The 17,996-nt window shown below is 37.0% G+C and overlaps 1 protein-coding gene across 9 annotated transcripts in view; it reads left to right on the forward strand.

Moving 5' to 3' along the window:
• Positions 1-17,996, forward strand: part of eml1 (EMAP like 1) — a 231,870-nt gene that overhangs the window by 130,614 nt on the left and 83,260 nt on the right. For all 9 annotated transcript variants that reach the window (XM_028822316.2, XM_051919897.1, XM_051919893.1 and 6 more), the window contains one exon: positions 16,258-16,392. In XM_028822316.2, the coding sequence (XP_028678149.1) occupies positions 16,258-16,392 (135 nt within the window). The remainder of the gene's footprint in view (positions 1-16,257; positions 16,393-17,996) is intronic.

Below are 17,996 nucleotides of genomic sequence, written 5' to 3' on the forward strand. Positions count from 1 at the left end.
GCTCATTTTCTTTTTCTTCTTTTTTGGGTGGCATGTTGTTAGTAGATAGTCACAGTAATATAGGCTTGTACGTCCGTAATATTTTCTGTTACAATAATACTGGCTTGTATGTGGCTGAAATATGTGTCACTGTATTGTGTGCCTTTTATTTTCTCTCGCAGTAATACTGGTTTGTATTTCCGTAAAATGCGTGTAATTTTCTCTGACAGTAATAATGGCTTTGATGACCGTAATATGCATTTAATTTTCTGTGACAACAGTTGGCAATCAGCAGATTCTCCCCATCAACTGATGTAATGTGTTGCGTCCAGTTGATAATCGTGCTTGTGGCGTCTCTCCAGCAAATACTGTGCAGTTCCCCAGCAAGTATTTTAATCCGTGCTGGCGTGCAGCTGATTATTGTATGTGTGGTGTCTCCCCAGCAACGATTGTATGTGTGCGAAAATAAATCTACTTTTAAAACTCATCCTATTGTAATATCATGAAAATTGGTATATTTAGGAAAACCCCTTCAACGACTGACACTTTACAATTTACCGGGCCAGGCTTCTTAATCGCAAATCTGACATCCTCAGAGTGAACACTTGCACAACAACAAACACTAATCCCACCTCTTTGGGGAAGCTGGTCTCCGCATATCAGTACCCGATTGGATTTTTTGTGCCTTTTGTTTTAAGTCTTACCTCATTTACAGAAATCCGATTGGATCAGCCACGCCATATTTTATATGTGTGACGCATCAGGCGGCCTTTGAAGCAGCGCACCGTGCCCCGCGCATGCGCACTTCACCAGAAGACACACACGGACACTGGACACACACAAGGGTTTTATTAAAGAGGATATATATATATATATATATATATATATATATATATATATATATATTATATATATATATATATATATATATATATATGTGTATATATATATATTACGAGCTGTATATACCCGGCGTTGCCCGGGGCAGAAGTAACCTAATCGGTCAAACACTTACATATATACCAAAGTAAACCTAATCGGTCAAACAGTTACATATATAAAAAAACCGAACCTAATCGGACAAACAGCTTCATATATACAGAAGCGAACCTAATCGGACAAACAGCTAATCTATATACATAAGCAAACCTAATTGGTCAAACAGTTACATAAATACAAAAGCAAACCTAATCGATCAAACAGCTTCATATATACAGAAGCGAACCTAATTGGTCAAACAGTTATGCATGTGCAGAATGATTTTACAAACATTATGCGTGTTAACAATCATTAAAAAGAAAAGATTGAGGAACTGTTCTTCTATATGTGATGAAGCCACTAATAAGACAGATTTTTTTCAGGACCCAGCTGTTTCATAACTAAACTACTGCCACCCCAAAGTAATGCCTAATAGTGGTTTTTGGGGTAGCTGTGGAATAAAAAGGGTGTTTTTTAGTCAGTAAGAATCTGACACTACCCTTCAGTACGGGCTGAAGGGTGCCTATGTAAGGTTTTACATCCTTCCCGTATGGAAAAAAAAACATACTAAACTTTTTTTTCATCATTACAGATAATCTCAGTCAAATCGAAGTACGCATTCTCAATTTATTTTTATCTAATTTTTACTTTTTCACAAAGCCATCCCATGCCAATTTGTATGAATAAACTTTTGCTAGAGAGTTAGCAAAAGTTTATTCATGCACATATTTTAATACGGATAATCTATCTGTAATCAAGGTTCTCATTTTCATTCTAATTTAAAATAATAATAGATACTCATTTTTTTCTTCTGTTTTAGAAAAACCAATCTATGCCACCTACGTCTTCGTCAAGTCAGCTTCATCCAGCTTCATCACATATAGAAGAAGAGTTCCTCAATCTTTTCTTTTTAATGATTGTGAACACGCATAATCTTTGTAAAATTATTCTGCACATGCATAACTGTTTGACCAATTAGGTTCGCTTCTGTATATATGAAGCTGTTTCATCGATTAGGTTTGCTTTTGTATTTATGTAACTGTTTGACCAATTAGGTTTGCTTATGTATATACATTAGCTGTTTGTCCGATTAGGTTCGCTTCTGTATATATGAAGCTGTTTATCCGATTAGGTTCGCTTTTTTTATATATGTAACTGTTTGAGCGATTAGGTTTACTTTGGTATATATGTAAGTGTTTGACCGATTAGGTTACTTCTGCCCCGGGCAACGCCGGGTATATACAGCTCGTGTATATATATATATATATATATATATATATATATATATATATATATATATATATATATATATATATATAGCAAAATACCCGCGTTTCGCAGCGGAGAAGTAGTGTGTTAAAGAGGTTATGAAAAAAAAAGGAAACATTTTAAAAATAACGTAACATGATTGTCAATGTAATTGTGTTGTCATTGTTATAACTGTTGCTGTCTTTTATATATATATATATATATATATATATATATATATATATATATATATATATATATATATATATATATATATATATATATATATCTATATATATATATATATATATATATATATATATATTATATATATAATATACACACACACATAAACATTTATATACATATCTACATACAGTATACACATGTACATATATATACACACACATACATAAACACACACATAAGACTTACTGAGTGAAACGGGCTTTCATTGACAATCATGTTACGTTATTTTTCAAATGTTTCCTTTTTTTTTTCATAACCTCTTTAACACACTACTTCTCCGCTGCGAAGCGCGGGTATTTTGCTAGTATATATATATATATATATATATATATATATATATATATATATATATATATATATATATATATATATATATATATACATATACACACATACATGCAGTTTTAATAACACAGAAATCAATATAAACATTAACATCATTATCATATGAGAATATGAAGTAATATATAAGAAGCACATTTCATATAAATATAAATTATTAAACAGTAAAATCTTCTTCTGTAATTTGCTACCGTGGCAATTTGTGTGTCTGTCCAGGATTTTAAATGACCTGTAGCTCGCAAACCGTTGCACCTATACACTTGAAATGTGGTACACATATAGTACGTCACGTCTACTATCCGCTTTATGGGTGATGATTGTTTTAGTCTTTTTATCTTTATTTTATTTTATTGTACAATCAAGTCCTATCTGCGCACAGCAGGGCAGCCGTGGGCGGATGCGTATGGTGTATTCACTCCATGTTATCGTGCATTGCGCTGTCAGTGGTATTTTGATAAAAGAATTTGAACAACATATAAGAAGCGTATAAATTATTAAACAGTAAAACATTAACATTTAAGAAGTAAAGTTACATTAAGTACTACTGCTGTGCCTTCGGGTATACCTCATTTTTTGTTTGCCCATTACATGCTTAAATGTATACATTTTTTGGTGCACCTACCCGAGAACACGCGACATATAACCGAGCGTGGGAGAAGCATGGATTTTAAACACGCGTTGAGTTGATGTGCTGGTCTCCCTCGTGAAATAACTGGTAATGTTTGACTAAAATCTACAGCGAGTAAAACGACATTAGCTCCTATTTTTTTTTTTACGATCTCTGAGATGTTGCTTTTTTCGGTTCAAGGCTTCATAAGCTCTTTTATGTTGTATGGTGTACTTATCCCAAACCATCATCTTTGAATGTTGCAAGACTTTCGCCTTGTATGTAGATCGGGGTAATTACATTCATTGCATTCCTAGTCTGAATCACAATCTGATTGTATGGGTGGTTACCTGGCACTGTAGGGTTGCCACCCGTCCTTTAAAATACGGAATCGTGCCGCGTTTGAGAATGAAATTGCGCGTCCCGTTTTGAATGAATACTGGACGGGATTTATCCCGTATTTTTTTTATCATTTTTTTTTTAAAGCAGCGTCTCATGCAAATCATCCCACACGCATTTTATGAAGATGCCTCCTTTCCTACTTTTGATTGGGTAATACTTGATGTCATCGTTAGTTTGATTGGTGTTTTTAACTGTCCAGTGAGTAGGGCGTGTCTTTCAACCGTAAGCAGATTTTTTGCACTGGTATCACTGACCTCGACGACGGCGACGTTATACGTCAAAAATAAATTACGATAAATGACGATTTTAGCGATACTTTATTACGACGGCGGCTACATAGACACGATCAAATAAAAACAAAAAAATCAAATAATCATTCTACATTTTCAAAACGTCGAAAAAAACGACGGAATGAAAAAAAGGCCCACTCGACGACCCACCCATTCCATTTTTATATATATAGATATATATATATATATTTATATATATATATATATATATATTAATATAATATAATATATAAAATACGAGGGGGGACCCAAAAATAACTGGAAATAAATAAATAACCTAACAACAACAAAATTCCAGTTATTTTTGGGTATATATATATTATATATAATGTCAATGTTTTTTTGCTACCTAGAAAACATGAAAAATTGGCACTTTATAAGATCTCCATGTTCACAATGATTACAAAGTTCACTATTCAGTTCAACCATCTACTAGGGGGCTTCGCCCCCTGCTCGCTTCGCTCGCCACCCCCCGTGTTTGGTTTTCCGGATACACACTTTTAAGATTTTTTTTCTTTGAATTGTTATTTCATTAGTTTCACTTTTATTTCAGAACTTCTGTAAAAAAATATTTGTAATCTTGCGAGTCCCAATATGCTGAATCCTTTTAATAAGGTCAGGATAGGTTCCTCTGTTTGGAATTTCAGCACAGACAAAACGATCTGCATCATCAGCAGTTAATAATTCTGCATTGGACTCCTGTCTGTAAAGTCGTGCTATTCTCCTCTCACAGTTTCAGAAGTACATGGGGTTACCAAGGCGATACCCCAGCTGTTGTGCCTGCTTTGCTTCCGCAGTTTCAGACGCGCGTTGTAGGCGTCTATGTACATTGTATTTGTCCATGCGGGCTCGTTTTTGTAGCTCCTTTAGTCGAGCTGTTTGGTTTTGGAACCGAGACAGTTTTGCTTCCGCGGTTTCAGACGCGCGTTGTAGGCGCCCACGTCTATTGTTTTTATCCATGCGGGCTCGCTTTTGTAGTTCCGTTAGTGGAGTTGGATCGTTTTGGAGCCGTGACCGTGACTCCATTAGTTATCCGTTGTCTACCATTAGTAATATGGATAATTGCACTTACTATTAATACGGAGCGTTTTCTGTGGTTGTACTGTTAATAATGCATCACTATAATGTGATTCACATATGCTATATGGTTTGGACGTGTGAGGATGCCGTACGTTTAATACGGAGAGTTCGTTTATTCGTATTACCCGGACCATGCTGTGTAGTGTGGACGTTTAGTTCAGAAGCGTGTTGTAGGCGCATGCGCCTTTCGTACTTTCACGCGCCTTCCGTACTATCTTTGTGGACCTGTGGGGCCTCTGTTGCCTCTTACGTTTGACTCTGGGGTGCAGCGCAGAATCCTCTTTTTTGTGTGGCTGTGTCGTTCGTCGTTAGCTATGGGCGCGTTGTTGCTTCATTTCTCATTCACGTCAGTTGAGCTCTTTCGTTTTTGGGCTGTGACTCCTTCGTTTGCGGTGGAACAGACTTCGCTTGCGATTTATGAGACACGCACTGTAGGCGCCTGCGCACTTTGTCTCATGGTCCCATCGCCGTGTACCTGCGTCCATGCCTTCCGGTTTACCGAGACCTGCGTCTGTGCCTTCCGGTTTACCATTCTCGGTTAGTAATATGGATCTTTTTAAAAATTTCAAGTGTATTGTTTCTTAAAAAAAGAAAATAGTCGATTGAACATGTCCTGCTTCTGTTTTCTCTCTGCCCTTCATGACTCTTCTCTCTCCCTTTTTCTAGCCTGTCATCTACTATTGCTGTTATCTACAGCCTCTTTGGTTTGTCCATTTGCCACATTTGTACCTGAATTTTTTTATCTTCCTGCTCCACCTTCACTACTCTCTCACACTGTTATTCTTAATATTTTAATACTCTTGATCAATAATGAATATACATATAAAAAATCTGAGTAGCTTAAATAAATTTCAAATTCAGTGCTACAGTACTAATGATATGTGTTTGTTACAGTTATAACTGTTGCAGTTTGGTTATGTCTAGCAAACATTGGTCTGATGGCTTTAATTTGTGTTAAGTTGTTGCAGTCCAAGGGAATGCTAGTCGCTGCATATTTTTGAAATGACAGTGTTTGTGGTTTAGTGTGTCAGAATCTTTTGGAGCCTTTTAGATGCATTTGGTCATTAAATTTAACCCTTACATGAGACAAAACTATAAATTTGTCCTAAAATTAATTTGATGAATGAATATGTTATGTTTTGTTTAATTGATTCCTTTTTAATTTTACATGAATTAGTTAATATTCTTGCTAATATTTTATAATTTAAAGTAGAAATAGGCTTAAAAGCTATGAAATTCTTATGGGCTATTGAATAACTTGAAAAATTCTGCATATGGTTAATACTACAAGTATTTTTGCTCAAACACAATATAATTGCATCCAATGCAATTGTTCAGTTTTCATGAAACTAGACAAAGGTGATAAACAAGGTTAGGTACGCAAATGATTAGGTTATGGTTATCATCACCTACTCCACCAATCAGAAACTCTATAAGGCTACACATTGGGATCACTCTAAATAGCTAATAACTGCATGAGATAAAATCACACTGAGCTTGGCCTGATGATACAAACAATTACCCAATGATGCATTTGGTATTGCACAAACAATTAACTGAGCATGCTAATCAACAGATCATTGGTCTTTGACATAAATCAGGACATAATGGCTAAAAAAGCTGAAACTGTGAGATGGTGCTGGCGATTATGGCAGGCTTTCACACCCAACAGGAAAACCAGTGAATTGTGTGACAATCTGCAAGGTTGCTAACAACATTAATAGAATCTATTATGACCCCCACTATTGACTCATTCATCACTGCAAGTGGTGTTGGCTGTTGTTGGGCTGAAAGGTTCTGAAATGTGGTGCACTGGTGTCTGGTCTTTAGTGTTTTAAGTCCCGTTTGTCCTTTGGGGCTCATGACCAGTGGGTTTGCACATAGAAATGATTCAAATATGATACTCAGACTGTGCAGTGTTAAGACAGAAGATGTGATATTTTGGAGTGGTCCGTGTTAGATATTTACCTGTGCTGTTTGTTTTTTTTAGTTTGACCATGCAAGAATCCATAGACTTGTATTAAACTTTCACAGAATTTCAGTCTGGTATTATTTTCCAACTTGCCAATGCCCTATCGTGATCTGTGCATTCCTTTGTAACTTCAGCATACTTTTCTTGCCACTTTGCCCTATAGACCTTTATTGAACACCCACTACCATCCAACACACTGTCTTAATTCTTTATTGTCAGTTTACTAATTCCTAATGTGGTGAAGCAAAATGCTGACATACAGGTGTATATTTGAGCCACGGAGAAAAAAAAAATAGGGACATAGTGAAAAGATCTGTTTTGTGATTTAAAGTGGAAATTTCAGCTTTACTCTTGAAATTTTTCATTTTAATCTTGTAGTTTATTTTGTCATTAAAGTAGAACGTCATAAACATTGTCTTAAAACCGACCCAGTTGTTAATTGCGATGTGCTTCTGGGGCTACCTCCTGCACTGACTGCAGCGGAAAGCAGCAATTACCACACAGAACACATTAAATTTACAATATTTTTGCTCTCTGCACATTTTGAATCATTAGATTTACACTTGATATCACTTTCATGATGAAATGCATTAAAGTATGTATATTACATTTTACAGATAAATCGTTAAGTTCATTTAAATAATGAATACTGTTAATAATTACACATGTGGGGGTGGCACGGTGGCGGATCGCAATAGGGAGTCATGTCCTTGGTGTTCCCTGCCTGAAATTTGCATGTTTTCCTGGTGGGTTTCCTGAGTGTGGTCTGGTTTCCTTTCAAAGACATGCAGGTTCGGGGATTTGGTGATGCTAAAATGACGTTAGTGTATGTGTGTTCTTGTATTCACCTTGCAATGAGCTGATGCCCTGTCCAGGGATTGTTTCTGCCTTGCACCCAATGCATGCTGGAATGGGCACATCCCTTGATTGATCATTAAACATCCAACCGTCTCAGAGATATTGTGGCAAGGTGTCCTCGGAATTTAATGGATGTTTCAGGCAATTCACAACACAACAAAGCCGAATGTTTCTTCACTGTGATGATATCTCTCACTTCTACCTGGAGTGAGAATAAAGATGAGATAAGGTGAGATAAATCTGGTGGAATCTTCCAGATTTATGTAAAGTACATGCACAAGTATAAACTGTACACCGCTTACATAGCAGTTGCGTCCGCAGGCAGACGTGTTGCGTCACATGAAGTATAAATCCAGCCTTACACCCACCACCTGCATGTCCTCTCTCACCACATCCATAAACCTCCTCTTAGGCCTTCATCCATTCCTCTGACCTGGTAGTTCCATCCTTAACATCCTTCTTCCAGTATAGCCAGCATCTCTCCTCTCTCCACATGTCCAAACCAACGCAATCTCGCCTCTCTAATTTTGTCTCCCAACCGTCCAACCTGAGCTGACCCTCTAATGTACGCATTACTAATCCTGTCCACCCTTGTCACACCCAATGAAAATCTTAGCATATTTAACTCTCCCGCCTCTAGCTCTGTCTCCTGTGTTTTGGTCAGTGCCACCATCCCCAACCCATATAACATAGCTGGTCACACTGCTGTCTTGTAGACCTTCCCTTTGACTCTTGCTTGTACCCGTCTGTCACAAATTACTCCTGACACTCTTAATCCACCCTGCCTGCACACTCTCCTTCACCTCTTTTCCACACTTTCCATTACTCTGCACTGTCGATGCCAAGTATTTAAAGTCCTCCACCTTTGCCTTATCTTCTCCTTGCATCCTCACCATTTCTTTGACCTCTCTGTCATTCACATACATGTATTCTGTCTTGTTCCTCCTGACCTTCATTCCTGTCCTCTCTAGAGCATATCTCCTCGACCTGCACCCTGCTGTTGCTACAGATCATAATGTCTTCCACAAACATCATAGTCCACGGGGACTCATGTCTAATCTTGTCTGTCAAACTGTACATCACCATTGCAAATAAGAAGGATCTCAGAGCTGATCCCTGATATAATCCCACCTCTACCTTGAATGCATCAGTCACTTCTACCTCAGACCTCACCGCTGTCACAATTCCCTCTTACATATTTTGTGCCACTTTTACATACTTCTCTGCCACTCCCGACATCCTCATGCAATACCACAACTCTTCTCAAGGTACTCTGTTATATGCTTCCTCTAAGTCCACAAAGACACAATGCAATTCCTTCTTGCCTTCTCTGTATTTCTCATCAACACCCTCAGGGCAAACATCACATCTGTAGTGCTTTATCCAGGCATGGATCCATACTGCTGCTCACTAATCATCACCTCCCTTTTTAACCTAGCTCACACTACTCTTTCCCATAACTTCATGCTGTGGCTCATCAGTTTTATCCCTCTGTAGGTTCTACAGCTCTGCACATCCCCCTTATTCTTAAAAATCAGTAACAGTACACTTCTTCTCCCCTCCTTAGGCATAAAGCAGTGACAAGGGTCCATAATGTGTAGAAACATCAGGATGTAGAGTTAAAAGTGTCCTGCTATTATTGCTTCTGGGAAGAACCGAGAAAAGCCTCTCTGACTTTAGGAGGATTGAGCTGTCTTAAGATATATTCTTATAAACAATATTTAGTTTCATTCCAGTGTGTTTTCTTCTCTGTGCAATGCCTGAGCATAAGGGTAAGAAAATAGCAAAGGCATAAAATGCCTATTTTCACCAGTGATGAGATCACAAATGTGCCATTAGCAGCAGAGGGCAGTCAGGTCACATTAAATTATCTGTAAATTATAGGAAAATACATGTTTCCAGAGACTCAAGGAAAAGATAAATCTCTAGTGGCAAACATTATGTGTATTAGTCATCACAAAATTTAAATGATAATATTTAGAAACCTCTAATGCCCATTATGTTCTGTGTTCTCTACAAAGTGTACAAACCATTATAAATTATAATCTTAGACAAAATTGTGCCTTTGCATAAAAGGTTGTTTATGCTGGCATATAATTATAAGATAATTAACACGAACTTGCATTACATGCTAAATAATGGATCAATTATTAAAACAAAAATAGGAGCTATTTGTTCCGGGTGTATTAGGAGAATGTCTGCACAGGTTTATGTAGGAGATAGTATTTCACTGATCTGCTGGATTTTAATGATAGGTAGACATCATTGTATAACAGTGTAGAATATGATACTTCATACCTTTTAAAATTCTATTTATAAACATTCAAAAAAAGGAAATTTGTGGCAAATTTTATTTACATTGTATGTACAGTGCAGTTTGAAAATTCTATTTATAAACATTCAAAAGAAGGAAATATGTGGCAAATTTTATTTACATTGTATGTACAGTGCAGTTTGAAAATCTGTGTACAGTCATGGTTATTCTTTATCTGTTATATTTGTCCTGCAAAATCCCAATCAGACTTATTGTTAGTAAAGAAAAAATTTATATCCAATAATAGAATACATGTTTTTCAGAAGAACTGATTCATGCAATAGGTAAATGGTAGTCGTCTAAAGTGTGTTTATGTTTTGGCTTGGTATATTACGTTAACCTATATGACTAAGAGAAAATTAAGTTCCTTACCTTCATACCTTAGGTTTGCTTGTTGTGATTTGCTCTTTAATTGGGTTAACTTTGCCCTGAATTATTGTAACACTGGTTCATACATCATTGACTGAGCTAATAAACCTCATGGAGCACACATTTTGCATGTGAGGTTATTCAAATTTACCTAATTCTTCTGTTCATTCTGGGAAAATAAATAGACTCTCATACGCAATTTAACCACCTCTTGACTTACCATACCTAGATAAACAATGAGGAAGTCTCTTAACATTTCTTTGGTCCAAATATAAAAACAAAAATACCATACAGTTGTTCTGTTTAAAGTGCTTTGGGATGGTATACACTGTATAAAAGTGTTATATTAAGTAAATATGTGTGTTTTTGTTCTACTGCATATATCACCTTCTCTAAAAAATACATTGAAATAATGAAGATGAACTCGGTTTCTGTAAGAAAAGTAAGGAATTCTTTTCAAAACATGCTTAAAGGTAAAAATCTGATGAGCTGCACTGAGATGTACAGACTTTCAAGTAGCATAAATCTACTAACCCGTTAATGTATTTTCTGAGCTTGTAATTTCCTTAGAGTTGATGTAAGCTATTACCTGTGCCAGCAGCACACAGTGCAAGGCAGGAATCAGCCATGAGTAAGACACCAGTCATTCACAAGGAATGGATATGCCAGCCAGCCATTATCCAACCCGCTGAATCCGAACACAGGGTCACGGGGGTCTGCTGGAGCCAATCCCAGCCAACACAGGGCACAAGGCAGGGAACCAATCCCGGGCAGGGTGCCAACCCACCGCAGGACACACACAAACACACCCACACACCAAGCACACACTAGGGCCAATTTAGAATCACCAATCCACCTAACCTGCATGTCTTTGGACTGTGGGAGGAAACCGGAGCACCCGGAGGAAACCCACGCAGACACGGGGAGAACATGCAAACTCTACGCAGGGTGGACCCGGGAAGCGAACCCGGGTCTCCTAACTGCGAGGCAGCAGCGCTACCACTGCGCCACCGTGCCGCCCGGAATGGATATGCACATACGTAAATTCACTTAGACTGGGCCAGTTAATATAGTAGTTAATCTACCAAATATAGCTATTGTGTGAAAACCCACACATGCAAACTCCAAACAAAAGACCCCTCAGCTGGAAATGAAACAAGGTCCAAGCAGTTGGAGGCAGCAGTCCTAATGCTACTTCACCTTACTGCTTAAGCAGAAAAGAAATTTACATACACTGTAATTCTCCAATTGATCACTTGAAATTATTGTAGTGAATTGCTTTCATACCAGAATGACAGCAATTAAATAACTGCATGAGTTGAGTGACACAATTCTACTTAGTCAGCTAATATCAGGAAGATGAATCCATGCCAGCAGGTACTCTGTCTCCGCCAATAAAACAGGCACAAGCATAGTGACTATTATCAGAGATTGACCTGTTCAGAGATTATTTTTGTAATCAGATAGTGTGTAAGGCAGGTGTTTATAATCTGCCTCATGTGGTTGAACAATATTAGACATACAGTAGTTCACATTATATAGTTGCTTCACAGCTAGAGATTACATGCCTTTTGTCTTGAGGCCATCTTTTCCTGCATGTTAAAAGAAAGTGCGCACTGAACGCATGCTAAGGAGAAACGGTCGGATCATCTGCTGGCTTGCTGCTGCTGGCGAGGTGCATGTTTTGGTTGTCGCTTGTTGTTGTTTTAAGAGCTGGGAGCACATAAAGCGTGTCTGCCAAAAGCATTCCATCAACTGCTAGGTTAGATGTCTGTGAACTTGTTTTAAATGATGTATCACTGCCTTGTCTTGCGTGATGTTAAAGTGTGTCTCGCGGGACGTCAAATTCTCTTCTGAGAAGATCACATCTCGCCTTCCTTCCAAGATTTTTTTTTTATTAATAATAGACTAGTTTGTACTCACTACCATTTTTTTATTGCATGTCTGTGATGACAGCACGCAAAATGCACATGAATGCACAGTGTTCATAGCTTCAAAATGGAAATGCTCATGATAATAATCAAACAAAATGGTAACACCTACTGTATAGGACTTCAAAAAATGCTAAAAACATGAACAGGTGAAAATAACAAAAAATAGTGTGTCAATATAAAAAGCCGGCACAAAAAAAAAAAAATTAAAATCATGTTCCAGGCATGCGGACTATGGAGACTTGGTTCAGATTTCATCCCAGTCATTGCGTGGAGTTTGCCCGTTTTCCTTATGTCCGCTTGTTTTCTTTTTTTCCAATGACTCCCAAGAGATGGCTGTCAATACCATTGTGGATCTCCCACTGTATTTAACAGTTGGCAAAAGACATGGTGCATTCAAAAAAAAGTAAACCAATCCAGATGTATGAAAGAGAGTGAGAGATGACTAATCAGACCATATTACTTTTTCCATTGCTCAGGGGTCCAGTTTTTGTGATACCTGCACCAGGTTAGGCATCCTTGTGTGTTGGCCTTGGATGTAAGTGTTTTTCAAATCGCAGCTTTGCCAGAAATTTTAGCTTTATGAAGCTCTTGAGATTCAATTTTTGTTAAGACGGGATAACAGAGGTGTTGATTCAATTCTGTAGTTATTTTGAGCAGGATGTGGCAGCAATCCTGTGAACAGTCTCTCTTTCTCAGTCTGTAAGCTTTCTTGCTGATGCAGTTTGTCCATGTTTGGCATATGCTGTCATCATTTTTAAGATTGTTTCCCTAGAAACGTAAAATTATATTGCATTTTTTGTGACTGATGCACCTACAATTTGTACATTTGCTATTTTCCTGCTTTCATTAATTGCCTCGTTTTACTTTGAAAACTCACTTATCAAAGTGCGAATTGTCAGACCTCTTAAAAGTGACACATACTGCTAATTGGCAAATTTGTAAACAACTTAATATGACTCCTCTTTGCAGATGCATTTAAGGTTAAATAACTTTTTCATGCTGTGTTCCCATTATTTTAGTCCATATATTATTGTAAATAACCTGTACTCCAGAGAAGTTTGGCTCTAGCAAAAAATAAGATTCAATAAACCATGTTACTTTAGTTTAAATATCCTTACCTTAAATATGTGAAGAAACAAAAGGTCATAAAGAAAATTATTACAGTATACATTGATTAGAATTGTTCATGAAAATAGTAAATAGAAGATTTGGCAGCTAATGATGTATTGTGCAAGTTTACCACAAAAAAAGCACAGTGACTTTAAAAAAGAAAACTACTTTTAAAATTTCTGTTATTGCCAGAAATAATTTACTGTACATAATGCTACTGCTTTGCAGTAAGGAGACTGTGGAAGATTGTGGGTTCGCTTCCCGGTTCCTCCCTGTGTGGATAGCGCTTTGAGTATTGAGAAAAGCGCTATATAAATGTAATGAATTATTATTATTATTATTACATTTTTCATAAATACAGAAAAAACATTTTGTACAAAGATCTTTGTGTGTTACTATTTTCAATAGGTGTGTGTAAGCAAAGCTTTATTGGCAGCTGTTCTGAGTATTCTATACATCATATCCTGTCTATTAGTTTGAGTCAGTAGAATACAGATTGTTATCGTGACATTATTATACCATAATTTTCAAAGCTGATTCAGTGTTGTGTATGACCTAATGGCAAAAATGCAGAGAATTAATGTGATGTAAGCCATTATTTGGATATTTAACATCACAGCTTTCTTTCATTTCTGTCTTACAGTTTGTAGACAAAGAATATCTGCCAATGGCAAGAAGTGTAGCTCTGAATAATTCTAATTCGGAAATAGAGACATAAGCAGTCTCTTGTACAGTTTATAATTTGATATATACGAAGTAGATACAAATTGTTTTAGTTTGTCTTCTTGCATGAATGCACTTTTCATTTTTAGTGGAGTATAAGTGACTTTTCTTTCATATGTTTTGGTGCTTCTGTTTGTTTTTTCTTGACATGACTTTTCCAAAACTTAACAAATGTACAAAATTGTTAAATGAATTAGAAAAGGGAAAGCATGCTTTAAGAAATGCCTTCTTCCACCTCTTACCAGGTTTGCGCTTTTTGTACTCGTGTACTCCCAAGCTGTGACAACTCTTACAAGATAAATAAATTGCATACTGCAGGGCATAGCATTTTTTTCTGAAGAACCACTTATACAATGAAAGTATCGATAAAAACTGAGATGACTTTGAGCAAAATAATCTTCACAGCATGAAGTTTTGTTGTAAGTATTACTTGTATAGTACTTTATTGCTTGTGAAATCATTACAGTGCATGCACATAGCTCACATTTCTTATCACAGTGCTGGAAGCATTTTGATGCTTGAAGGCTTTGTCTTTCTTGTACAGTAGGTAGCTCCTCTCTGAGATGGCAGTGCTTTAGAAATGCATATCTGAGGCTGTTCTTCTCAGTAATGATATTGCTGTTGTATTTTGCACACAAAGTATCTCACTGTTTGTGATGAATCTTATTTTCTGTGTTTAAACTAGCCAGAATAACCAGTTATTTGGGAAGATAAAACAGTTGTACATTTAACCTGTGCAAAAATGGGTAATTTCTGCATTACAATGGATTATTCTGGATTATGACTGATATGACAGATTTATCATTTGTAGAATGGCTACAATATATGCTGACTTATATTTCAGCATGCTAAAAAATGCATCCATGTTCATATTCATTGGGGTTCTGCCTGCTTTTCCTATATCACACTTCTACCTTGATTGCTGTTTGTTTTTTACCACCAGAACTTGCTGTATGAAAAAATGATGTGCTTTTCTAAATGTCAAAATTCAGGCTATGTCAATTGCTTTCTCTTGTCTTAAATGTATTGTTTCACGTTGGTAAACAAAAAACTGTTGAAAGATGTGTCTGGATTTTTTTCTTATTTTTTTAAGTTACATTCTTTTACAAGTAGCAGTTTTACATTGTACTTTAAGTAACAAATGTTACATCAAAATGTGTTAAAACTGAGTGTAGTGTACATAATTAAAAAAACAATGTTTTGAAAGGGTTGTATTGTACAAAAAAGACAAAAGGAAGAGTATAAAATTAGGTTTGCAATGAAGTGTCAGGTGATTGTATTTAGATTCTGAAGGCAGTGGTTTGATTATTGGCAGCTAATGAGTTTCTTGGAGATACTGGTAAAATGGTCAGTAATGGGAAGAAACAATTCATGGACAGCATCTGTCATCTACGTGTAGCGGTTCAAGAATGTTAACACAATTTAGATCGATTTATATCCCAAAACATACAATTTCTGTATATACTTAAAGCTGTCTAAAACAATCCTACAGTAAATCTTTTTTTTTCTTTTCTGGGACTGAAAGATGGTTCCAGTTGTATATAATGTATTTTGAAATCTACTTTTCTTTCCCATCATTTGTGACATATAATTGTATTGATTACAGTGTAGTATTGGTAACTAATACCAGTATGATGGATTAAGATCTTGTATAATATAGTACTAATTATGATTTTTTTTTTCCTTGCTCTAGTTGTAATTGAGCCACAACAATTTGATGCTGTAATATGGTTAGTTTATATTTTATATTTGTTTAAATTGGCTCTCTAATGGACTTTTTATGACATTTTCATTACTTGTAGTGTGGTAAAACGCACAAGCTCTTCAGAGCGTGTAGGCTCCAGCAGCCATCGTGAGAGTATGGGAGATTTGAAAAACGCTCGAAACCGCACAGGCTCAACAAGCAGCAGTTCAAGCAGCAAAAAGAACAGTGAGAGGTGAGGAAACAAGTCTTTCCACAAATTGTATCTGCTTCCATTATTTCTGAATACCAAGGTTTTCTAGATCTCCTACTGAAGTTTCACTGTTTACGGGCCAGCTCCATTCTATGTTGAGTGGGCATTTTATTAGGCATACCCACACTTTCCATGAAATAAACTGCTCAGTCAGTGCCAGGTATGTAGGTAATGTTATTTAAAGTAGATAGATGGTACAAACAAATGTGCACTTGTACTATTCAAAGAGAAAATGGGCAATAATGAAAGAGTATGTAACTTTGAATATGGAATGATAATAGGCAGCAGACATACCAGGACTGGAGTGTTCACACACAGCAATTTTGTAATTGTGTCAAGAATGGGCCATCATCCATAAAACATTCAGCTATCCATTGTAAGAAAGAGGCTGGAGGCAAACATTACATCTGAAGAGTAATATGCTGAATTTAATTGTTCAAATAATAGCTGAAGACAACCGTGGTGATAGAAGAGGCATATCAAAATACATAATTCCCCATACCTTATTAAAATTGTGGAGTGGTGATTGATCATCCTATGAATTTCTTAACTTTGTCATTGATCAGGTTACTTTCTTCATGGCAGCATTGTCCTTGTCAGTAAAATTATGCTTTATGGTATAATAAGAGGAATGTCCTGAAGTGTTTCAGAAACATGACTGTGAATTCATCTTAATACAGTAACCTTTGCAGTCTCCAGATCTGAACCCATTTGTAATCTCGGGGAAGAGTTGGAACAAACAATATGGAGGGAAGGTTCTCCATTTGCTAATTTGTAGAAAATAATAGACATATTGAAGATGAAGCTTGTTTTTGCCTCAGTTTTAACACCTTGTTGAGGTCCTACCCTTTTAAATTAATTTCATTTTGGGAGTCAACGAAAAAAACATTTTAATATAAGGAAGATGTAAACAGCAAAGTGGACGCTCATTGTACAATTGTAATTATGTTGTTTCTGAATATAATGTGACAAGGAAGAAATCCAGTCAAGTCAAGCTGGGGAACATGCACTGGTACAGTGCGTTGCTGCACCCACTACACAACACAAAAACTCCGGATCCCGGTTTGCAACCCCCCCAGGCAGACACGCGGTCTAGTTCCACCCTCCGGAAATGACCCTCTATCTGCTGCAGCCAGGTGTTATGTGGGCAACCCCTTGGTCTGGTCCAGCCACTCGGGTCCCCAACAATGAGGATCTTACGAGATGGATCACCCTCAGGGAAACGCGCCACATGGCCATAGTGACGTAACTGATGCTCCCTCACAATGCAAGTAATGTGCCTCATTTGGGACTCCATGAGCAACCGCTCATTCGACAATAAAGTCAAATCAACGGTACCCAAGGATTTTCTGGAGAGACACAGTACTGAAGGAGTCCAGTCTTCGTCTCAGGTCACTGGATAGCGTCCATGTCTCGCAACCATATAGCAAGACAGGATGCACCAGGACTCTAATGACTTGGACCTTCATCCTTTTGTATAGATATCGGGAGCGCCACACAGCCCTTTCCAGCGACCTCATGACCTGCCATGCTCTCCCAATCTATTTACTGACTTCATAGGTCACCAGAGACATGAATGTCACTAC

The sequence above is a fragment of the Erpetoichthys calabaricus genome, chromosome 16, assembly GCF_900747795.2.
Source record: "Erpetoichthys calabaricus chromosome 16, fErpCal1.3, whole genome shotgun sequence".
NCBI lineage: Eukaryota > Metazoa > Chordata > Cladistia > Polypteriformes > Polypteridae > Erpetoichthys > Erpetoichthys calabaricus.